This window comes from Gouania willdenowi, chromosome 7 (genome assembly GCF_900634775.1).
Source record: "Gouania willdenowi chromosome 7, fGouWil2.1, whole genome shotgun sequence".
In the NCBI taxonomy this organism is placed as follows: Eukaryota; Metazoa; Chordata; class Actinopteri; order Blenniiformes; family Gobiesocidae; genus Gouania; species Gouania willdenowi.
This window is the reverse complement of record NC_041050.1, coordinates 37,844,282-37,870,804: the sequence shown is the minus strand read 5'-3', so window position 1 is coordinate 37,870,804 and position 26,523 is coordinate 37,844,282. Positions and strand designations below refer to the sequence as shown.

At 36.9% G+C, this 26,523-nt stretch overlaps 1 protein-coding gene across 4 annotated transcripts in view; it reads left to right on the top strand.

Annotated features, from left to right (window-relative positions):
* The first annotated feature begins 3,987 nt into the window (after positions 1–3,987).
* The window catches only part of bsna (bassoon presynaptic cytomatrix protein a), a 102,803-nt gene continuing 80,267 nt past the window's right edge, over positions 3,988–26,523 (top strand). For all 4 annotated transcript variants that reach the window (XM_028452123.1, XM_028452125.1, XM_028452124.1 and 1 more), the window contains exon 1: positions 3,988–4,755. In XM_028452123.1, the coding sequence (XP_028307924.1) occupies positions 3,988–4,755 (768 nt within the window). The remainder of the gene's footprint in view (positions 4,756–26,523) is intronic.

Below are 26,523 nucleotides of genomic sequence, written 5' to 3'. Positions count from 1 at the left end.
TGCAGGTCACCTTTTAATCGTAATTAAGTTGTAATTGAACATGGATAAGTGAAGACGTAATGGTAATTAAAAATTGTAATTGACCCCAACCCTGGTGCTTACACATGATAATTTAAATAAACAAACTTTAGGTAATTCAAAATGCTATATATGTGTCTATTCGACCGATAAAGTTAAATACAATAGAAATGCCTTTATTTTTTGGGATGTCCCGATACAACTTTTTCACTTCTGATACGATACCGATATTGCAGCCTTGAGCATTGACTGATATCGATATCGATCAGATGCTTATATTACTTATTTTGTAGCGTGGAATGATAGAAAAGACTGGATCATGTGATGTCACTCAAACAGAGAACAATAGTCAGCAACAGTAGGAATGAGAAAAACTGACACATAATATCTACAATTTAATAAAGATAATGTATATCATAGATTTTAGATGCATTCCAATAAAAACCGATATCCAAAATAAATATCGGATCGGGACACCCCTATTTATTTTCTCAGAAAAAACAAGGATAATTGTGTAATTGTTCCAGTTTGCATTACATTCTAAATGACAGATTCTTCTCTTTTGCAGTAATCGTTAAAAACAGATTCAGTTTAAAGATTTATGAATAAAACACGTATTACACCAGGCGAAAGAGAAAAAAAGGGGGATAAAATAAATGAAGGGCCTGTTGTGTAACAGAGAATTAAGAAAGGAAGGAAATAAATGAGCTGCACAAAAACCAATTCCACCGTCTCAGCCCTGAGTGAAGAAATGGAGGCAGAGGAGGAATAAAGGAGGAGAGACTAAAGAAGACGTTCTGGTCGAGTCCATCCACCGGTGGAATAGGGTTGTTGAGTAACACGCCTGCTTATAGGATAAAGAATGTGTTCATAAAGGGAATAAGATCAGGTTAAATCTTCCCTCGTCTTCTGTTTGCCCTGCATATCAGCAGGAACAGAATGATACAGCTGAGATCAATAAAAAGTGAAAAGCTCTCCAGAGGGGATTCTCTGAGTACGCACACACACCAGCTACTGCAGTCAGAGAAAACGCTTTCACCATCCAATGGATTCAGCTTCAAATTAAACACAATTTTACTCAATCTACAGTATTTAAAATAAAGTTTCAATATTTTTGCAATCAACTTTGGTTGAATAAACAATGTTTATTATTAAAAGGTTTATAGGAATTATAGCTGCTGCGCAACAATGATCGGGGCCAGGCAATTTTCAGGCAATTCTGAAAATGTAGGAAGATAAATAAAGCCTAGAATTCTAATGGGCTTTTCACACCAGTTCAAGCTTGAACTCATAAGAGATGATGCTTGATCTCACGTCTTCTAGCATTATATGAATTCCACAGCTGCAAATATTAGTCAATATATCAATATAATATATAATATAAAGTCTAAAAATTCAGTTATTAAAACAAAAATAAAAAAAATCCACTATTATTTATTAATTATTTATTGGCTTCAGGAGTAAAAAAACAAAGCAAAACATATGTTTAAAAAATAAAATGTTTGCATTGAGACACAAGAGTGAAATTCATAATGCTGTTAAAAAAAAAAAAAATTCAAGATAAAATTCTGGTATTTTCTAAACATCTACAATGACTCAAAAATATGTCTTAATTTTTTTCTAAATAAAAGTATAAGTTAACATTACAGTTTACGGCAGAGTTTTTCAACATTGGGGTCTGGATCCCATGCGTGGTCGCCTGAAATGTAATTGGTAAAAAAAGTTAATTAAAATAAAATAAAAACGGATTTAAATTGAAATTTTTGAATTATTATTATTTTTCAAATACACATCACACACGATAAATATAAAATAACTGTTTCCTATACTAAACCTTTCTCAAATATAAATCTAGTTTATAAAATATTTGAGGTGGTCCACTTATTATTTGTATTAGTAACACACTTTAATAAACTTGATCATACAGGCTCAAATTTTGATAAATTTTAAATCTGTGAGGATCAATTGTGTCGGAAAATCTGAAGTTCCAAGTCGCAAGTTTGGTGTCAATTACGCAAAAATGATACGAGGCTTTAGAGACTTTCTGTAGCACCATCTCTAGGACTATTGGACTGGTTTTTGCAGCCGATTCATTCTGACTCAAATTTGGTGATTGTTCGCACATTGGAAGTAGGTTTTTTTCTACTTCTAAGAGGGACATACACGCTACCAATAGGCTGTCCCTAATTATACTATTTATGATTGTATTCACTCCAGTTACTGGACTGTATTTGGTTTGAGTCAACAATAATTGGCAGTAGAGCACAACTGTACTTACTAATCTCGTAGGATGAGAATATGTTTTATGGCACCAAATGGAGTCTTAATGGCATCCATAAACCAGCAGAAAAAACTAAAGTGGGATGCAGTGAATGACAGGGTTAGGAGTTGATCTCAGATTCAATTTGTAGGAAAAGTGACTTAATCAATGGATGTAAACTGGTTGGTTTAAACTGATTTGATTAAGTCTGGAAAGATTTCACCTGGTTGCCAATAAGGTTTCTTGCTTTAATATAAACAAAGTTGAGTAAATAAAAGGCAACAATTACCATTTAACAGTCTTTTAATTTGAAATCCTTGATTCTTTCTGCTTTTTATTGGTTGGTGATAATCAGTGTCACAGTGAGACGACCAGCTCCATCTCTCCCATCCACAATTAGGGAGTTAGGTTTGTGCATTACAATGAGAATGGCGGGGGAAGGACACACACACACACACACACACACACACACACACACACACACACACACACACACACCACATTACTTTGAATAAACAAACACACACTGTGAGTCATTAAGGCTGGATGTGTGTAATAGATGTGTTGTTGTCTGAGGTGGAGACAGATGGAAAGAGAGAGCACACACACCCCCCCCCCCCAAGTAATTCATCATTGTTTCTTTAAAAATGAACCATTTTAAGCAATTATTTCAGATTCTATAGAAACGTCTGTGAAAGTGACCAAGCAAATAAAGCTTGTTTGGTGTGAAACAAGTATATTTAGGCTAAGTGTCTGTACACCTGATAGATAGAGACAGATAGAGAAAGATGTCTTTTTGAGTCTGCTGTGAAGGAAGCCGAGAACCTCGATAGAATTTGTAGCTTTGCACGTATCAGGGTTATTGATTATGTTAATAAAACTAGTCATCTGTGTGATGTGATGGAATAAATAAATTGACTAATGTCCAGGTCATTTGAAACACCAGCATAAAAGATCTACGCTGACACAAACCCCATCTTCTAAAAAGGAAAAATAAACCAAAATAAACCAGGAGTTTGCATTTTTGTGGGTTCTACTTATCTCCTATTAGTGAGGCATTAGACCAAGACCCACTCAACTAATGATAGCATTGGGATTGTAGTGTCATACACCACTTGCTTCTCCTCATTATAAACAATACAGAACACAAAAATTGTATATGCGTTGTTTTTAAAACATTGCAGCAATTAACAGATAACCAGATTGGCTTACAGTCCATTTCATTGGCTGAAGAAGAAACATAAGAAATTCAGATGAGACTTCATTCATTTTTACATCCAAATGCACAAAAACTCCCTGACTGAGAATGTTGTTGAGTTTCCTAATGTTTTCTTTTCCTTTCTCTGTCTCTCTGTTTCAGAGGTCCAATGGGGAGCCCCAAGCCCGGCATGCAACATGGGGGAGGAATGGGTGGAGGGGTGGGCGGAGTTGGAATAGGAGGCATGGGTGGAGGGGGAATGGGAGGAATGGGTGGAGGGGGAATGGGTGGAGGGGGGATAGGGGGAATGGGTGGAGGGGGGATGGGTGGAATGGGTGGAGGGGGGATAGGGGGAATGGGTGGAGGGGGGATGGGAGGAATGGGCGGAGGGGGAATGGGAGGTAAAGGTGGAGGTGGGATGGGAGGTATGGGTGGAGGTGGGATGGGTGGAGGAATGGCTGGAGGAATGGGGGGAATGGGAGGAGGAATGGGTGGAGGAATGGGTGGAGGAATGGGGGGAATGGGAGGAGGAATGGGTGGAGGGATGGGTGGAATTGGTGGAGGAATGGGAACAGGCATGGGGACAGTTGGAGGAATTGGGTCTAGAGCTGGTGAGCCCTATCGTTTGGCCACCCATGAAAGCCCAACCTCCCCTAGACATATGCAGTCTGGACAAAGTACGGGTCACAGTGGGGGTCAAGGTACAGGATCTAGTCAAGGTATGGGGCAAGGTATGGGGAAGGGTCAAGGGTCGGGTCATGGTATGGGTCAGGGTGCCGGCTCTGGCTTTGGTATGGGGCAGGGCCCAGGGTCAAACTATGGTATTGGGCAGGGCACGGGATCTGGCCACGGTATGGGACAAGGTTCAGGGTCAGGTCACGGTATGGGCCATGGTCAAGGGTCAGGCCATGGTATGGGTCATGGTCCAAGCTCTGGGAATGGTATGGGACAGGGTCAAGGAATGGGTCATGGTCCAAGCATGGGAGGTCAAAGCCCTGGTCAGCATGCCTCTCGTCGCAACCTCCAAGTTGATTTTGGCGGCTCGGGTGGATCAAGAACTGGCCGCTCTACGTCCGTGTCTCCTGACCGTGGTGTGACGCCCACCTCACCTTACTCTGTGCCGCAGATCGCACCCATGCCAAGCAGCAAACTTTGCCCAGTTTGCAAGAGCACAGAGCTGTCCAACCCACCGGCTGTACCCAACTACAACACCTGCACCCAATGCAAGTCTACTGTCTGCAACCAGTGTGGATTCAACCCCAACCCTCACCTAACTGAGGTAAGTCAGATAAGAGTCTGGTCCTCTATAAAGTCTGATCCTCTATAAAGTTTGGGTCTTGATTTTACCTCAAGTGAAGCCTAGTGTGGGTTTTATGATGTGAGAAAGCAAACCAGGAACAAATATAGGAAGTGGGAAAAAATAAAATTCGTGAAGTTTAAATGCAATTATGCCGTAGCAGCTCCATTAGTGACTGGGCAGCGGCACACGGCAATCACACAAACTGTCATCACGGAAATGGGCATGTGCACCATGAACCCGCACACACACCCAGCGCTCTTGCTCGCAGCATACCAACATATCCACACTCCCTTCCGTATTACTCCCACATCATTCACTTATTTCACTTCTCTCTCTTCCCCAAACTGTTTCATCTGCACATACCACCTCGCATAAACACGTACATCGTCCAGTGGCAACGCTGACAGGAAAGATGGGGCGGCATCATCTCTGTTATGTAGCGCATAAGCGCGGGTTATCGAATCGTGTGATCATGGGTTATTTTGAATTATTATTAATGATGTTTCTGTGGGGTTTGTTTTAGGATTTCCTTTGAAAAGTAAATTTTTCTGACTATAGGGTTGTTTTCAACTTCTTCTTTGCCTGAGTGCTGACAGTCTTCACTTATGCAAAGAAGAAGAATGCGGAAGTATTTCTTTTTGAACTTCTACTCTACTTAACTGGTATTGGTTTTCTTAGGTTCCCACACAAAGATTACTCCTGATTGCGTCATTTTCATCTTAATTTTTTTGTCTTTTAAGCTATCCTGCTTTTATTTGATCTAAGTTTATATTTGGTCAAGTAAAAAAAAGTGTAGTTGGTGAAGTCCATGATAATGATGGAGACAATTATTAATCAGACTCACTGAACGACAACTACAACCAATATCTAACTAAACACAGTCATATATATCTTGAAATCCCTCCTTTTCAAGACAGACAAGTTATTATGGACAGCTCAGCCACAGCAGGTAACACAGATTTCATTCTGTGTGCATTAGTCTCTGCCAACAGTTTCCAGCGGCTTTTTATTGGCCAACAGTAGAATAAACACTATTCTGAACTAAACAAGCGTGGCGGTGTTGTCCTATCAAGTAATTTATTTGCTTTGGCTCATTGGTCTCACCATCATCAGAGACCCTAATTCCAAAGCTAATAAATTAGCTGTGTGGTAGATACAATCAGGATTAATATACAGTATGTATACAAAATGAATAAAAATAAGATAAAATAAAGATATTTTGTTGTAATATCATTCAACATCAATCTTCTTCTTCTTGCATATGTTTTCAGATTTTCAGTTCTGTTGCAGCAAGCCATTCCAGCGTCTCGCAGCATCAATCATAATGTTGAATGTTATTTCAAATGTTTTATCGTTTATGCTTATTAAGTGATATTGGACGTCTGGAGGTCATGCAGAGGGTCTTTGTTCGTGCTGATTAGAAATACATTTTTGGAAATGTGAGAACGCGAAGCCAGACCATTCTTAACCGATCACACCATTCAATCATCAAACTGTCAAGTTTAAACTCAGTGACACAATTTTAGCACCAAAAAGTCATCCACTTTCTAATCTACAGATCTATGTACTTTGTAGAGGTTGCACTCTGACAAAATACATTAATATTAATTTCTAAAGTAACCCTGTTAGTCTTGTTGCATCCAAATCTCAACCGATTTACACCTTTCAAAGACCAAAATGTTCTGCTGCTTAGTGACACTGATCTAATTAGTGCAATGCTAACTGTTACTTTTAATGTAATTTAAGGTTTTATGCAAATTATGCTGCTTTTGCAAGCCTTAGAGTTCTTGATTAGGTCCGTTAGAGTGTGACAGCTGCTGCTCATGCAGCTACAGCCACGATTTGTGGCTTAAAATGTTGCTACAAACTTTCTTATTGTCTAAATTGTGTGAAAAACCCAATGACTGAGCTGTGATTCTCAAGGTGACTCAGTCCGTGTTCCAAACTATTTACATCATCAACAAAATATTGGCATATTTCAGGTAATGGCAATTTGAAAAGAACAACATCAGGGTATCTCTTTGATCACCTACATGTGTTAAGTCACAACATTTTTACATTTTATTCCATATATTTAGACATTCATTAAATTTGTTCAGTCTCTCATTATATGTATTAAACCTTTATTTTACTATGCATAGTCGGACTTTCATTCTATATATTCCAAGAGTCAATCAATATATATTTAATTTCCTAAACAGCTTGCCATAATTGACTATATAATGGCATTTCTAAACTGATTTAATTTTCTGTTCATTAGTAGAACATTGCCACCTTCACAAACCAATATTTTAATGAATAATTCAACACTTGTTTTTCTCCCACTCAAGCTGATGTTTAGCAAACAGTGAGCTCTCAGTGGTGTGACAAACTGAGAATACACTTTTGATTTAAACTGTGTGGGGGAAAAAAACATGGATGTGTGGGCAGGTGTTTGTGCAAAATGAGGATATGGATAATGCAAATGAAGTAGAGAAAGGAAGGAGGAGATGAGCCTATGTGTAAGGGATAAATGCTCCACTCTGCGATAGATTAGACACACGCACACACACACACGCACACTTACTTAAATGATGGACAAAGCCTTTGCAATAAATTGTGTTGTTCATTAAACCCTGAGGGAATTCTTGTTGGGAAAGATGGAAAACACAACACCTTGTAAAAAAACCCACGTCACGTCACATTATTGCCTTATAATATATATATATATATATATAATGTCACATTAATGCCTAATAAAAAAAACCAAGTCACCCACATTCATTCCAATATTTCCAAACTCAAAAACGAATAGATGCTCCAACTTCTTCACATACTGTATCACCAACATAACTAAATCAGCTGGAAAGGTTCGAAGTAATAAAATGTGGTCAGCGATAAAGCCGTATAGATTTTTCTTGATAAACTGTTTGTGAACATTCATTAATGAAGAGATAGTCATGATAATTATCATTGCTAATCAATGCTACTGTTCTACGATTTACTCCACTCCACTGTCATGATATTTGTAATGTTTAAGCACTAATAGTTATCATCAGTTTATCCCTGTATACAATGGCCCTGTGTTGTTTGAACATGTGCACGGATGTAAAGAAACAAAAAAAAAAATCACATAATTAAGTATAAATGTAGTTATTTTCTAGTACAGAAGATAAAACTACGTGTTATCTGAGTACATATAAACCAGACAACTGCCTTTTTCTCATAAAGGATTTTAGATAATACTGTTCTTATGACTATTTGAATACTGTGATAACTCCATAAATGAGATATTGATCAGATTTCTGTGTAAGTATCTAAATGGGCTTTAATTCCCCTTTAATTCAGAATAAAAGGTAAATCCTCTTTATACTGACCTTGTAAACACTTAATTCTGAATGAAAATGGACATTCTGAAATAAACTAACATTTAAATGGCTGGTTAATTATAATTTAAATTCCAAATTAATTAATTCCTCAATTTTCATTCAGCTTGAAATTAATTCCGGTCATTCTGCACATGCTCGTCCTGTCGCGATGACGCGCTGGTGACAACGTAATCTAAGATGGCCGCCCGCAGCAAACGTTGGACTCGAGCCGACACTATTTATTCAATAAGAGCCTTAGAAGATATGGAGATAATGACAAGAGTGGATGAACTACAGTTAAACTAAAAGTGAAATTAGTTTTGTGTTTTTTTACTGGTAGACGTGAATATGTCACGTTTGCCCCCTGTCCAATCAGAACCCTTCCCAACCTCCAGACCTCAAGCAGAATTGAATACAGCTGAATTAACATGTTTACCATGTAAACCTCAATTCAGAATGACTTTTTCCATGTTAACACGAAGCAAATAACTTTAATTCTGAAAAAACTAATTCAGAATAATTAATTTAGAATTTAAAAACATAATGTAACCATGGCCAATGTGTTCCATCAATTCCATGGATTTAATGCAGTTAGTTATGTTTTAATTCTTGTGAAGATCTAAAAAAAACTGGCTGAATCTCAAATTTTTTACAATCTATCAAAGCTGCTTCGTTCATGCTGTCTGTGATGTTAGAGGTCTATCTATCCCTCCACGTCTATCATCTATCCTGTGTAACTCAGGGTAAATAAACAACCATCAACATGAGACAAATTGTATTTTCCTTTTCCTTATTGTGTTTACAGCTGTGGATTAAAAACCTAAACTGTACAATATCAGTTATCACAGGTAATCAATGTACTACATTAATTTAATAAGAAGCTCCTCGCTCCATTTCTTTCAGGCTGCATGTTGACACTGATTATTTTCTTGGAGCGATCACATGTTATTTGATTAAAACATAATCATACGATGGCCATAAAAAGTCATCAGACAGTTAATTATTCATGTCGACACAATTAATGATACTTCCTTACAAGATGAGGCAAGATTTTAGTTGGTGCTCTGGTACACTTTCAATTACAATTACGTCTTCAATTATCCATGTTCAATTACAACTCAATTATGATTACAATTAGAATTAAAGCTGCAAGCAGCGATGAATGGGCCCTCACAACCACATGCATGTCAGGACATGGTGCACGTTGAGATGTGTTGCATGTCGGGGTGTGGCAGAGGATTATATCACAAAATTTCCTGCAATGTTCTGTGCAAATATAATGTCTATGATTTCCTTTTACCGATAGGTGGCGCTATGACTATGAATGATGGTCGGCCTAAACCATAACACATTTTTTTGGCATACAAATGAAAGCTGCTGTAATTATTTCGCATCCCTTTGGCTCTACAAACTCATAATATCGACCATAAGTGTAGCACATCATCCAAGTGAACAGGCTGCTAAGAGGAATATTTACATCTACAAAGATTCAACTTTATTGTTAAGATTGTTTTATAACACAATCAAATAACCATGTATGTTTAAAACAAAAATATGAAATGTGTGAAGTACTTTAACAGTGCAGTGTTGGATGCAAGTGTAGAAATTGCTCCGTTTTAGTCGTCTGGCTCGCTGATGGGGTCTGTACCCGGGTCCTCCTGTGGTGTTGGAGGTGCTGGATTTGTTTCTGTGTGGGTATAAAACAGATGTAAATCTTTAATCTTTGGGAATGTGTGTTTGTGGTAGTGTGGTAGAAAGAAATAGCAGTATTACTTACCCAGATCAGGGAAATCCTCAGTGTACTGAAGTAATAGTTATTGTGTTGTTTGCAGTTTTTTCTGTAAGTGTTGTATCTGTGCGCTAAAAAAAAAAAAGTCTGCTGCATAAAAGCCTCTGGGAACGTGCTGTCGTGCAGAATTTATTTAGGATGAAAATCCCAATATCCACGAAAGTTCAATTACAATTGATCACAATTACTGAGCCTGAAATACATTAGCCCATGAAAATGACCCTTTCTCTTATTATAACTTTCTGTAGCATGTCTTACGATAATGGGTCAGTTTTGACTAGTTGTCTTAAATCAGCTGTAAAATACACTAAATAATATTATCTAATTTTTTTCTCATCTCTCATCACATTGTCAGGCTTCCTAATTAATTACATTATTGGTATTCATATTTTTGGTGTGGGCGTCTTGAGTCTTTTTTCTGTCAGTATACGCCTAGATATAAATTCATTTTAAATGGTAAAATGATCCTCAAGAGAACTAACGGGTCATGGGAAAAGTTAATATTAAATACAAATATTGAACAATTCAATTACAGTTATAATTATGTCATAATTAATACTTAATTACGCGATTACAATTAAAACTGAGCCCAGGCCTATGCTGCTATGGCATAGTGTAGAAAGTAAAGATTTTACACTTTGTGTTATCTCATCATCATTAACGCTGAGTCCAGGTATAGACATCAATTATTCAGGAAGGGAGAAAGATGTGAGAGAACAGACGACATTTAGACCAGTTCACTCTAATGATGTTCACTGACCTTTGGATCGTGTGATGATAGTAGCACTATTTCTAGAATGTTTTACAGTATTGTAGAATTAGAATCAAACTAAGGCTGGAGTCAAAGAATAAAGGTTCAAATCAAGAATCTCTCATTTTGCTGTACAATTATCTTAGTTCCATGATTGTTAAGGCTTCCTGTATCATCTAATATTTTATGTGAAAAACAAAACATCAAGGACAATCGCAAACTAGTTGTAATCTAATTCTATTATTTGACTAAATAGGCTTGAGTTTTTACTGGATACCAGATCATTCTAGTGTCAAAGAGCACCTTTGGATTTCCCTTATTAGAGACGATCAACTGGGTAAAGTATTGTGATCTCTGTCTCTTTAATCAGATCATTCAGGGAGGAGATAAGGTCTCTGTGGACCTTGAGTTTGGTAGATTTCCACAAGCGCTCAGTTTGAAGTTCAAAATATTATCATTTATTTTTTTTTATTTATTTTATTTATTTATTCAGTTTATTTCCGACATGGTTACATTCACTTTTTTTTTTTTTTTTTTTTTTTTTTCATTTGGTCATTTATCCAAGGACACGGCTGCACACGGGCAACATTACAGGATTTAAAAGGACCATCTCGGTCCAAGACACTTCACATTACATTTTACAAGCATTACAGTTTTGGGAGAAGCACAAGGTACATTAACGCTGAAGCTTGTTGATTTTTGGAGAAAAAAAAGTCACAAAAAGTTTTCCAGTTTAGCTCAAAGTTGAAAACACAGACTCAAAGTACCACAAGTACTTTATATCTGCAACAATGTAATAATAATAACACTCAAAGACGCTTTACAGAATGAAGGGATTATTACTACTATTGTAGCCACAGCTGCCCTGGGGCAGACTGACAGTGGCCCCTCCCACCACCACCAACACTCACTCACACACAACATTCATACTATGTGGGTGAAGTGCCTTGCCCAAGGACACAACCACTGAAGTCACCTGGAATTCTCAGTGGTCTCCATCCACCTACTAACCACCTGCTTAGCTTCACAGATCTAACGGGCAATGACAGGCTGGTATGGTCACTAATGTAAATGTAGAAAACAATCTACGCAACGCTTTGAATCGCTGTCTGTTTTTAGGTTAAAATGACGACATACTGTATCTCCATTAAAAGCCATGTGTGACAAATTATTCGGAAACACTCAAGCACCATTTTCCTCTCTGAAAGCATTAAGTGATGTCATGGAGGGAACCAAATGAACTCCAGAGCGTTTTGATGCTTAGTGTGGGATGAGTGCTGGTTTGGTCAGTTTAGCACCTTAAAAGGACAAACCCTAAGCACAGCCACATTTATTAATATGGATGAGGGCACATCCAGACACCCACGTGTATATTTGCAGCTAATTTCTGGGAGCAGTGCCAAAAAAAAGCACACCTGGGAAAGCGTTAGCGTTTGTTTTTATTTAAATACAGTGCATTAATGTCATGTCCGCAATGATTGGAGGGCATCTCCTATTTTAGATGTTTTGGTTCTAAAATTGAAAACCATCTGTTAAAGTATTCACCCTCTTAGACTCCTGAGAAAATACTCCTAAATATAATGATTAAACATTCATCCGTACTATACGCTCCAAACTCAATGAGTATATACTGTCTACTAGATACTACGAGTATGTGTAGGATGATGGGCGTTCCCACTGAAGTATACTTCTGAGTTTCCCAAGATGCATTTGGAACCTACAACGACAAAAACCTGAATCACACTGAGGCTAAATATCTCTGTTGATTCTCCACCTTTACTTTGAAAGTTCTGAAAACATTTGAAGTGAGAAAGTGACCAAGTAGAATATCAACATGTACTCATTTCATCCATAAAACTCACGTAATCACATTCCATGTCGACATTTCAGAGTTTTTCAGAGACCCTCCATTGTGCAACTGACTGAACTTCCTGTTAACTTCAAAACAAAAGCCCGATTTACAAAAGAGTTAAAAAAAAACAAACAAACAAAAAAACTAATAGAAGACAAGAAGACATGCTTTTGTTTTGAAAAGGGGATATTTAATATTTAGCATGAAGCCGGTGTCACGTACTGAGATTATAACCCTAACCTAATCAAATTAACACATAAAACACGCGTCCGTTCACTTTGAAAACAAAAAATAAACAAAAATTAATTATTTTTTAGCAAAAATTCATTTTTCGGTAGTGCGTATGTACAATCTCAGTACAATGTGAACTCAGTACATGACACCGGTCCCAGGACCATTTTACGTTCCACCCACAATGCCTCATGGGACGTTGAGTATGACTAGTTTGCCCACCATGTATACTTAAAAACCGTCCCCATAAAGTATACATCCGGGTATTTCTTACACATTCAATCTTTTTATACTATCTAATGTGAACGCGCTACATACGCATTTTGACGTCAGACCTAGTATGAGTATATTTAGTATGCAAATTCGAAAACAGCGGTTGTTTAGTTTTTTTTAAATTATGGTTATATTATGAAGAGAACCAATCATATAAGCAATTTTTAAATCCAACTATTTCCACGGGCAATCCTTTTTACGCTCATCATTATTCTGTGTGCTGTAGTACGACGCTGGCACTGCACTAGGTGTCAGTGAATGCACCATCGGACCTTGTTAAACCACCTCACTCTGATTGCACTTTATTTTCATTAAACATACTGGGTACTTTTATAGATGTGTGTGGTTCCTTAAAAAAAAAAAATGAATTTAACAACTTAACAGAATCATAATCTGTTGTAGAAGTAAAAGTTAAACTTTTGTGCAAAATGTACTGTCACAGTTTGATAAACACTTGTTTTCCATATTGGTGCTTGAATTACACTTACCGTAATTTCCAAAGGATAAGCCGCTACTTTTTTCTCACGCTTTGAACCCTGCAACTTAAACAGCCAATAGGTTGATGAGGCCTACGTTAGGCTGCAGCATTTGTGTGGATTTTTCTTAAAAAATTACTAAATTAATGTAATGAGGCCAATAATGGAGTGCGATTTATAGCCTAGAAAATACAGTTGTAACCATTTACTTTCACACCATTTTCTACTTGTAAAGATGAAATTTGTAATTATTGATATTGTGATATATCGCGATGATTATTGTATTGTTTAGTATTGGGATAGATCGTATCATGACATGCAAATTGTATCATATCGTCAGAATAATGCCCATGCACAGCCCTACTGGCCATGCTTTGCTGACGCAGCAGATACAATGACTACCTGACACACATATATATATACATCACACATCATATATATATATATATATATATATATATATACTGTATACATACACATATACAATCTTTTGGTAAAGTTTGCAAGTTAAGATGGCCACAGGCTCCCTACACAATTTTATTTCTGTATGTTTTTTTTTAAATTATGATGATGATGATTATTATCATTATTATTATCATTATTATTATCATTATTATTATTATTATTATCATTATTATGTCTAACCAGGTTTGGTAACTTCAGCATCACAGATGGCCTCTCATTAGGTCTATTATTGATAATCGGTGGCTAATACCTAATAATAGTAGCTAGCTACTGTCACTCACACACACGTAGGTAGACCACATACAGTACGTCCATCCTGTTAGTTTGACTTTGAGTGACACTCTCACACACATCCTGGAGGAATGTCCCGCTGTCTGGCTAATTGTCACATTTACTGTGGACACCCTCACTGGTCTGTCTAATGACAAAGCTAAAGTTCCTTCCCCCGTGGACAGAGGACTTGTAATGGATTAAGGTTGTTTAGGAAAGGAGTGATGGTAGATATAGAAAGTGTTGTAAAGATGATATTTCAGACTTAAGTTTGAGGTCAAAGTGGTTCGAACGACACCTGAACTAAAAATGCTTACAATGCCAACTCATGCACATATGTTTTTAAATCTTAAAAGCTTCTAATCCAGGGGTGTCAAACTCATTTTAGTTTAGGGGCCAAATACAGACCAGTTTGATCTCAAGTGGGCCACAGATTTTAAGTGGAAAAAAGAGCAAATTCAACATTAATGTGCTCTAGTTTGCATTTCTACGTATAAATTACATTTAAATAATAAAGTATGTGGGACATCATTATTACTATTCAAAAATTCATTGATTTTGTGACCAATTTGTATTTAATTTGTGGAATTTTTGTGAAATTATTTTAAGAAAATTGCAGGAATTTTGAAAAATTGAAAGATTTTGACAATTTAAAATTAAAAATAACAGACATTATGTGGTATGAACTGTAAGTTTCATTGCATTTTTGTTTTTGGAGATATTTTCAGTGGGAATTTTACACATGCGGGCCGAACTGGATGCTCTAAAGGGCCGGTTTTGGTCCCCGGGTCTTGAATTTGACGCACATGATCTAATAACAAAAACACAACTTTATTTTGTGATATAATTGATCTCCTACAGCCCTGTTCCAAGCATAGATTGATGAAGTTATTTTGCTTCTCCTGTTGATGCTGTGATATTTGGAGCTGTGATGGGGTTAAAAACAGAACTAAAACAGAGCTGTTACAGTGTGAAGAAAAGGTGTAAGTGTTGATAGGAACCTTCTATATGAGGGTGATGAAAGATGAAGGCTGGGTAAACAAGGTTGTTAAAACAACGGCAACCTAAAGTCTCCATGGCACAATTATTCATCTCCACGCTAAATGAAACAACACTTTCAAACCCCACCTGAGCCCATAAAATCCAGACAAATAACACATTTTCAAATTTATCGAACTAATGGAACAAGTAACGCCATATTTCATGATAAATCAAAAAATGTAAAAAGTAAATTAAAATAATCGCCTGCATGAAAAACGAATTAAATAAAAAAAATTATAGAAATAAATACAAAATAAAGAAATATTGTTTGCAATCTGTGGCAAAAAGCTTTAGAAAACAAAAAAAAAGGAAATTCAGTGCATGGAACGAGTAACATCATGTTTCCTTATGTAACTAACGTATTTCATGAATGAATTAAAACTCAAAAACTTAATTAAACTAATCACCTGCAAGAAAATCAATTTAAAAAGTGTTAGTTAATGACTAATAGTTAGTAAGTTGAAATAAATACAGACAATGAAGGAACATTACATGCTATTTGTGGCAAAAAGCTAAAGAAAACAAAAAAAATAAATTCATTATTTTTGCACTTTAGTTCCACGTTACATTTGGTTCTCGACCCATATATAATTTAATGCTTTTTTAATTCATCTTTCTTTGCATGTATAGGCATTTTGTTTAGTGTCAATGATCTCAGAAAGGTATTTGGCGTCGCTGATTAAGGTTCTAGGTTATGGGAAAATAGTCAGTCAACGTAGATTATGATTATGCCTCGCACAATTCGATTAAGGGCCAGGGGCCCCTTTTTTTTTTATCAGTTTCCATTAAAATTGTTTTCTCATTCATTTGTGAGTCAAATATTGTGACAGTTGATGTTACCGATACATTGACATATACCAATATACGAATGGGGCCCATTACTCCATTACTCTGTATGTGCCATGGGGGCCCCGGGGCCTCATTTTTCAAATGACGACTCCCCCATTAATGCTCGTTGAATCAGGCTGTAATTTGACATGGTGTTCTATGAGCGGATGTCTAGAGCCTCTCTGTGGAACCGAGTCATTTGACTGAATTCTCAGTAACGTGGTACGTGTTACTCGGCGTAGAGACGTTCTTCAGGCCCAGCCGTAGTTTGTGAAAATGCAGATGATGTTCAATCGATACTGGTCACGGTAGACCGGGGTTAACCTTTTTACTACTAAATAGTATTAGCTTCACCAAATGTTCTGTAATCTGACAAAAATGTCCTATAGTAGTTCACCATGTGTACATGTGACTTGATAAGGTAACGTACAGTGAGAGGCGTATACCTGCACGTCTCTGGCTTCCACATTTCCGATGATAATAATAGCACAGCTAATGACACGGGTTAAAGGAATGACACTTTCATAATTACCCCCTTTCATTTCTCACAAACGATGTCATACATTTGTCACACTAATGGTCAGTTCAGTTTAAAGAAACACAACATCGCACTCAGACATTAAATAGGAATGCCGTTTGAGATGAGAGGATATATAAAGTAAAGGATTATTAGTTTCATTCACTCATATACCTGGAATGTAAGATAAATAATAAAGCTGCTGTTACCTTGTCATACATATTACATGTACATTTAAATGTATATGTTAATTTATTTATTTTGAACAAATAAACAAATCTGAACAGAATCTGCTTGCCAAGTCCTTCCCCCATTCTTCCCCATGAATAAATAAACAATACAAATACATAACCCAATCAAGCTTTTAAGAAAAACTGAACAAAAAACCCCAAAAAACAAACAAAATTAACATACGCCATCAACATCTGTGAGATTTTCAAATATATATCTATTATAATATTGTTTAAACTGCAATATATTCACACTTAGTTTAATCGTGTCATCAAGATTGTTCCACAAAACCAAACCCACACGTATAAATACCACATACTTTAAAATGTGAGCTCAACTAAAACATGAACACATTAGCATGTCATGATTGTCAGTGTTGGTTTTGCTATCAGAAATGAAGGAGTTTTACTGAATCTTGACATGTAATTAGGCACCATTTTAAATATGGGGAAGTAATCACTTTCCTAATGCCACCATTCAACTTCACAGAAACCTCTGAGTGCAGCAGTTTCTGAGCAGAGAAAATGGAGAAATCTCCCACTGCAGACATTTAGTTTGTCTTTCATTCTCTCCCTGTGTATTCGGAACATTTCAGTGACCTTATTTTCTCCCACCTCTAGTCTCTGATCCTTTCTGTGAATTTTGCATGACTGCTGTCCTCACAGTTTTCTTTCTTTTTCTCGCATGTCTGTTGTTCTCAGTGAATCAAAAGCTCCAACGGTGGAAATCCTGTTTGGAAGCTTTCAGCTCAGAGCTTAGTCAAGATGTGTAGAAACGCATGCACGCACATACACACACACACACACACACACGTCAAACATTACCTAGTATAAATATTAAGGGTGTAACAATTCATCTAATACAGGGGTGTTAAACTCATTCTTGTTCAGGGGCCAAATACGGAACAGTTACAGAGTAATTTCAACATAATTGTGCCATATTTTGCACTTCTACACATAAACTGACCAAATCCAAACAATAATTGATATACATCACTCCCAACAGGATCTTCACTTTAAATTTCCTAGATTTTGTGACCAGTTTGTATTAAATTAAGGGAACTTTTGTGTCATAATTTGAGGAAACATGAGGATTTTGTAAGAATTTAGAATTTTTTCATAAAAAATTTTACATAAAAACGACTGCAATCCTGCAATATAAGCACCGGGGAAACCGTGAGAACCTGCAAATATTGTTGAGTTACATTTACACATGAGTTTGACACATGTGATCGAATACATTGATGAATCACTTTATATTCCTACGATCCAACATCGATCTGTGCTCGGCAAGCTGGCCTTCCTAATGACATTATTGATCCAAAATTGTTCATCAATCGATTGTATCGATACAAGGAAATAACACATTACGTTTGAGCACGATGGACTTTATATGAATGTCTTTAAAAAGTGCAAGATTAAAAAAAGCATTGAGTACTTTGAGTATGCTGAGGTCGGCCAAAGTGTCCTTTTTAAAAAAAAAAATCAACATATGGACACCATATCATATATGTTTATAAATGTAAATACATATGAGCAGTATGTACTGTATTTACTTAAGACCTAAAATAACATTTATCTTGTGTGCCCACAGTAAACCATCCAACTAGTGATTATCTGACAATATATATACTTCAAGTCTCTGTATAAACACAGGGAATCACAAATGGAGTTCATTTCATATTCAAGAACTACTATTGCAATTTATGCTACAGGTTGAGTGGCCGCGGTGGGAGTCACACTGTCGACCCCATCGTGATCCTGTGCTGCTCTTTACAATTAGTTACACACACTGAGCACTGTGTCACTGTCTCCAGGAATCTCACTGCTCATGTACGTCCTCTCATTCTGCTTTCTACGGTTACCGTAGCGACCCGGGGTGAGGCTCTGAGTTGCTCTGTTTGTGTTTGTGCGTTGTGATGGTGGGACGTCACAGTGAGAACCTGGGATGGAAACAGGAAGATCATGATTACTGTGTACATTCGAACACACATGTACATCAAGATAAATAGGTACTCTACTGTCCTGAAATCTTTTCCTCATGTGATGCAGATACTTTACATGATCACGGAAGTCATAAAAAAAAATCTCCACTGTTTTTACAAATGTGGCCTAAAATCTTTGAAATGTCCTCATTAGTAGATCTATGTCTAACAAAACACCATATTCATTTTATTAGCTTATAAAAATGTGAATACTTTATAATTTTTAAACCTGTGTTCCTCCATCTTGGAATCACATGATTGATGATGTCACACGGCCCCACTGCCTGTAAACATCCCATTGTTTTCTAGTGGAGTGAAACATTCATCCTGATTTTTTAGATCATTTAGTAGATTTTTAGATGATTTAGCAGATTTTTTGGTCAAAATGCCAGTTTGTGCTGCTTTTGGTTGATCTAAATCAGGGGTCACCAACGCGGTGCCCGCGGGCACCAGGTCGCCCGTAAGGACCAGATGAGTCGCCCGCTGGCCTGTTCTAAAAATAGCTCCAATAGCAGCACTTACCAGTGAGGGTATCACTGAATCTCCCGGGGCCACCATTCTCCCGATTTTCTCCTGATTTCTGCCCGACATTGTCCGGGCGGACCATCCTTCACTGAGCCTCGTTTCCAGCCGGACAATAATAACGATTACACCGCATAAGAAGAGGAAGAAGACTCTTCTTCCGCTTCTTATGCGGTGTAATTATATTATTGTAATAATAATATTGTTGTAATAATAATAACGATTACACCGCATAAGAAGAGGTGTAATCGTTATTTTGGTCCGCCCGGACAATGTCAGTGAGGAAATCGGGAGAAAATCAAATCCAACCATGTGTAGGGAAGTGTTTCTGTTATGGTTATAGCCGTTGTTGTAGCTATGTTTAATTTTGCTTTTGTTGATTATTTTTATTTCAAGCATACATTGCATAGATTGATGGATAATTTATGCAATGTATGCCTTTTTTGTTTAATTTTATGTTATTTATTTTATTTATTCTACTACTACCACCATTTACCATTTGCACGGGTACTGTGGAATTTGTTCTTTACTTTATATGTGTTTTTCAAATAAAAGAACACAGTGAAATTGAATTATTTCATTTTCTCTTTAAAAAGCAAACTACCCCCACACCCCACCCCCGAAGTGATCATTTGAAAATGTTCAATTTGAAAAATGTGCACTTAGAGAAAATATAAAAATAAAGTGTTGCATATGGATATTTATCTGTTTCTATATATATTTATTGTGAGAAATCATTGAGATGATCAGTGTTTCCACAAAGATAAATATTAATTATTAATAATAACATAGAGTTAAAGGTAAATTGAGCAAATTGGCTATTTCTGGCAATTTATTTAAGTGTGTATCAAACTGGTAGCCCTTCGCATTAATCAGTACCCAAGAAGTAGAATTCAATGGAAACCTCTTGTTTACAGAAAGAGGATAAACCCTGAGGATAGAAGTCCTTTTGGGTTGGAGTCCTTCAACAGTCCGTGATTCACTCGCCAACTTCAGCCACCAGAGCGTGTCAGCGCACTGTTTAAGGGAGAGTAAAGGTCCTTAGGAGAGCTCTTCTTCTCTGCTTCATTGTCTATTACCAAACCACAGAGTTGGAACTGTCATCCCCTGAGGTCACAGATCACTTTTCTTGTACCAACTATTTTTATTTTCATATATATATATATATAATCAACAAATATTCCTCATTTTGACAAATATTTTGCTTTACCAATCCCTGGAATAATATATGAGCAAAAAGACAAATTATTTTTTCCAGAAGTCTTGTTGTTTGAAAATTAACCTGTAAATAACTTTGGTTTTGGTCTGATTTCTGAGAATATTGTGTTGTAAGTTAAACTCGCCATCATTTCAAAGTGAACAGTTAATCATTGATTGGTTGCTGAGGTCACATCCACTCACTCCAACCTCCTCTAAACATTACACTGGTTTCATCAGAAGTTACAGTCACCATACTCTGACAGTGTAACTCCACACTGATCTTTGCCCATATTTACTAATGTCTGTAATTTAAAAATATATATACTTAGAATCTACAACAGGTTCAAACACATTGATAAGATATTGATGACAGCTGCTATCATGTATGCACACAGCCTGTGGTACATCATAGATAAGGGTTTATGGTGGTGGATTGAGAGGATGGCTGGGTATTGTTCCTGCGTGATAAGGTACAGTAGGTTGAGGTAGAGCTGATATGTCTTGTTCATCCTGCATGGACTGATATCCTCAGAGTGGGCGATCTATATGGACTACAGAAACCCTGAGGTGATGACCCCCTCATGGTGTTTACAAGTCATCAAAGTAGTAAAATGTTGTAACAAAAGCCACATATTAGAATGCTAAAGTGACTGCACCATTAACATTAACATCATTATTTGACCAAACTCTTTCTCTCTGTAATATGATCATATGTCTATAAGGAATAGTTAAAAAAAAAAAACATTCCGCACCCTGAACACAGGCCATGTATTGGTTTTATGTGAATAGCCACCATGTTGCATAGGCTCAGGTACGTTAGGTACACAAATCATACTATATTCATAAATCATGACAAAGGGCTAACAGACTTTAAAGCTGCTATCCAGAATTTCTGAGAAACGTCTCGATGTCCCGCCCTAAACAACCTCACATCCTCTGTCAATCTACCAGAAGCCACGCCTCAACTTTCCTGCATGCGCATCGTGGAACATCAGGTCACATTGATATAGGTCTATGGATCAGGTAAGAGCCAAATTTCCCTGTTTGCTGTTGTGACGCGCGGCCTTGTTGCCGTGCACAGTTCCACATTCACTTTGATTGACAGTCTCAAAAACAGGAAGTGGAAGCCTATTGGCTGGGCGCACTCGTCGATCGTTTTTATTTGTATAGAGGTCTATAGGATGAAGGAGGGACTTACAGTATATACATTAATGTATATGAATGACCACCAGCAGTAGACCATAGTAAAAGACTAGTTAGGGATTTATTCACATTTCAAAAGAATCATCCATAAACAAACTTCTCAGAAACTCCGGATATCAGTTTGAATGGTTTTATTGTTAGTATTAATATTCAGGAGGGTTTACTTTTTTCTGCCAAGAGACCAGAGAACTTCAGTCATTTACTCTTCTTTCAGACCTTTTTGATTCATGTCCTTTGAGAATGCCTTTTACTTTTTGTGGCTGAAAATGAAATAAATCTTTCTGATAAATAACAATTTTTAAGTTGTTTAGCGATCCAAGGTACATTTTCTTAGAATCAGATTATTTTTTAAATAATTGTGTAATTTTTACTTTTGATTACCTTTTTTTTTATAATGGGTGCTCTTGAAGTCAAAGTCAGAAGATCCAGATGAGAAATATTATTGTTAATATTGTGATATATTTATACAAAACAGTGATAATATTTCTTTCATCTTAGTCCTTGAGTGTGTTGTATGTGACGTGTTTGGCTTTATTTTTTGTCTAAGGCTGTGTTTGCAATTGCATACTAACGTACTACACACTAAGTATATACTGTCTACTATATACTAATAGAATGGTTAGGATGATTAGGATGATGGGCGTTCCTACTGGAGTATACTTCCAATTTTCCCAAGATGCATTTGGAACCTACAGCAAAACCTGAATCACACTGAGGCTAAATATCTCTGTTGATTCTCCACCTTTACTTTGAAAGTTCTGAAAACATTTGAAGTGAGAAAGTGACCAAGTAGAATATCAACATGTGCTCATTTGATCCATAAAACTCACGTAAACACATTTCATGTCGACATTTCAGAGATTTTCAGAGACCCTCCATTGTGCAACTGACTAAACTTCCTGTTAACTTCAAAACAAGAGCCCTATTTACAAAAGCATTAAGACAAGAAGAGTTGCCGGTCTCAGAACGGTTTTACGTTCCCCTCGCAATGCATAATGGGGCGATTGACTAGTGTGCCCACTGTGCATACTTAAAAAATGTCTCGATATAGTAGCATCATACGTACTCAATCTTTCTATCTAATTTGAATGCACTACATACTCATTTTAACGTCATACTTAGTATGAGTAGTACGTTAGTATGAGTAGTACGTTAGTATGAGTAGTACGTTAGTATGAGTAGTACGTTAGTATGATATTTACAACACAGCCAAAAACTCAGTCCTAATAGAAGATATTTTTCTTGTATATGCTTATTACTGCCAGTCCTGGTCTTTTTCCATCACTACATTAACCTAAACAAATAAATCACTATGTCTACATCAAACATACAGAGACTGATTCATAGACTTTACCTCAGGGTTCGGATCATATTGGATAGGGCTGAGAACGCTGAGACAGATTTTAATTAAGAAACATGCAATATAGTGTGAAAGGTGAAAGTGGTCAATAATATTGAACGGGAGTGAGCGTGTGTGTGTGTGTGTGTGTGTGTGTGTGTTGAGAAAGAGCGTACCCATTTGATTTTGAAACACAGTATGCATCAGGATAACATGGTAGAAACGTGTGTAAAAATCTGAAACTGGTGTTTGTTGTTTGTGTATGAACACCAACCACAAACGGGCTTCATGAATTCCTTCTTCTGCCACTGGTAATAACACTGGACCCAGTGCGTGTGTGTGTGTGTGTGTGTGTGTGTGGTTGTGTATCCATTTATCAGGTCAAAGTAGAAAATGAAGTGTCAGCTACGGTGCTATTACCGTAGCTCCTGAATGAAGGAACAGACACACTCGTTCCTTTCCCTTCCAGTAGTGGGTAATAACATTTTTCCTTTAACTACAACCTCATCATCGATTCCTCGCAGTAATCCTCACAGGAATACGATTGTAAACAATTGAACAGGTGCGTAGAATCACCACGTAGTCACCTCCCATTTGCCTAAGGATTGTAGAGAGAGATTCAGATTTAGAGCTTGTCAGGTTATTTATACCACTGTGGAGTTCTTCTGACTCGCTTTTCAGGGTCACGAGGGTCTACTGGTGCCTATCTCCAGCTTATTTCAGGCACTGGGCGGGGCTACAACCTGGACAAATAGAATTAAATATATAGACCGTCTTGAGATTTGCGCCACCCACAATGTGTGTAATATATACAATAATGCAAAAATTATTAGGCACATAATTGATGATGTTGCCATTTACATTGTGAAGAATAATTGCACAACAGAAGAGGAACCAACCTAAAATCTCAAAAATTTGGGACCATTTTACTGAAAACTTCTACTACACTCGTGTTTAGACGCGTTTCCTTCATCTATTGTCATTTCCAGACTATAGACGTCTTTCCCACGCTTTGAACCCTGGTCAAGCTAATGAGAGCCGAACAGGAGAAAACATCATATCCCCTGAGCAAAGCAGTATCAAAACAAACATGGCGGCCGACACAGAGAAGACCTTTGCAGCGGTGCACTGGTCTGTTTTAAAACACCTGGATGAATTGTCGTCAGATCCACTCATTGTTTGATTGGTTACTCTGCGTGTTTCTCCCGCCCCGCTCAGCCACCAGAACTCAAACGCCGAGAGCGCTTCCAGACTAATCGCCTGTATGAATAATACAAAGAGATTAGGATGGATTCCAGGCTACATCTTTCCCGTCTTCTGATTTGATTTTCGTCTCGTCCTTTATTCGTTGACGATAATGTCAATCAATTTAGTTTTAGTCTCGATCAATGACTTCTTTTCAAGTTTTTGTTTTGTTTTCGTCCGCAAAAATATATTTGTGACTATAATAATGACAAAAATATTTAGTCAAGGAAATTAACACTCTTTGACACAATAGTACAAAATATAAAAATAACTTCATAATTATTTTGCAGAGTAACTAATTACTTTTACAGCTTCGTAACCGAGTTACTAATTACTAACTTTTTGGGAGAAGTAACTTGTAATGGTAACTGATTACTTATTTAAAGTAAAATGCCCAACACTGGTGACAAGAACACTGTCATTGCATTTTAAAGTTACGTTTATTATCAACTACAGACCCAATGTCCACTAAAGGATCGATGATAAATACAAAAATAGAAACATTTTTAAGATAATTTTTGTTGCAACATGTTTTCTTTAACCTAAAGACTCTCAGCATGTTAAAATAAATGATAATATCCAAACATTTTTTCTTCTGGGTCTCAGGAGGTGTGGATATGCTCATGTTTTGTTTCAGGGTGTCTGTATCTGTATCTATATGCTACCATTATTAGCTCCAGAATGTCAGTGCTTTAGCGTTGGAATTCATGGTGGAATGTCCAGTCCCTGTGTAGAATGTTGATCAGTACATTACTGACTGTGAGCTGACAGTCTATGAAGTCATTCTGGATGAGAGTATCCACTGAATGACTGAGTCGAGATAAAAGAGGAACAAGTGCTTGGCTCATACATGCCTCTCGAGGACCTTGGTAATATGAAGCAGCTAGTGTTGTTTTTATATTTACTCAGTGTTATTAATTTATATGCAATTATGCTTTACTTTTCCCCGTGGCCATTCTCCTCACTCTTTAATTTCTTCTTTCTAATCATTCCTGTTCTGGTTCATGTGCTCGCGTTCTCTCACTTTGACCTGAAGGCTGCACCTGGTTGATAGACAGTTCTATTAAAAGCTGTGTATATGTCCGACGCATATGGATTCTGCACAAGCCTGTAGGGTTGTACAGAAGTACGAGTGTGTGTGTGTGTGTGTGTGTGTGTGTGTGTGTGTGTGTGTGTGTGTGTGCGTGCGTGTGTGTGTACAGTCTATTCCCATGACAGGGAAAGAAAGCAGTTTAGGCCAAACCACATACACCCAACCACAAACAGCCTCTAAATGCCTGAGGTTGAGCTTCATTTACTTTACATTACCAGTGACATTTAAAGCCACTGCAGGACAATTACAGCCCAACGTAGGCTAACTCAGTTCCTCTTGAGTGAAATAAAAGCAAAAATCCACCATAAATACTGTATAGGTGTCCACATCAGGACTGTAAAGTACAGGTGTGAGATGACAAATCTGAGCTACTGTAACTCCTGAGAGCACCTGCCACCTTCAGTACTTACAGTTCTCACACACAACAAAGATTTGAGTCAAAAGTTATGTTGAAGAACGGAAATTGGTATAACGTGCAACGTTTCTGTTTCAAACTGACGCTGTGTTCAAAAAATCGCATACCAACGTACAGTACTACACACTCAATGAGTACATACTGTCTACTAGGGGTGTGCATTACCATGAATCTAACGATACGATACAATTCACGATTTGCATGTCACAATACGATATATCCTCATATATCGCGATACCTAAAAATACAATCGCAATATATGGCAATATCAATAATTAAAAATGGTAAGAATTTCATTTAATTTTTTTTCCTTTCTAGAACAATAGTAACTAACTGTAATTCAAAAATCAATATCAAAAACAACTTGTGTTTGTCAAACATGTTAAACTTTTGCATCGACAAAAGATGATGATTCTGTCAAGTTTTTAAATTCTTTAAAAAAAAAAGTAGTAACCACATACTTTTATAAAATAAGAAAATAAAATGCAATCAACTTTCAAACTAAAATGCCTTGAGGAGTGAAGTAGTTTTATAAGGTTTTATGTTGCACTAGTGACCGGGCGTTAACGTGCTATGCATATGTTAGTACAATTAAAGGTTTTTTTTTGTTAACAAATCGATTTTAACATTTTTTTTGGATTAATGCGATAATCACACAATCAAATATCGCGATAT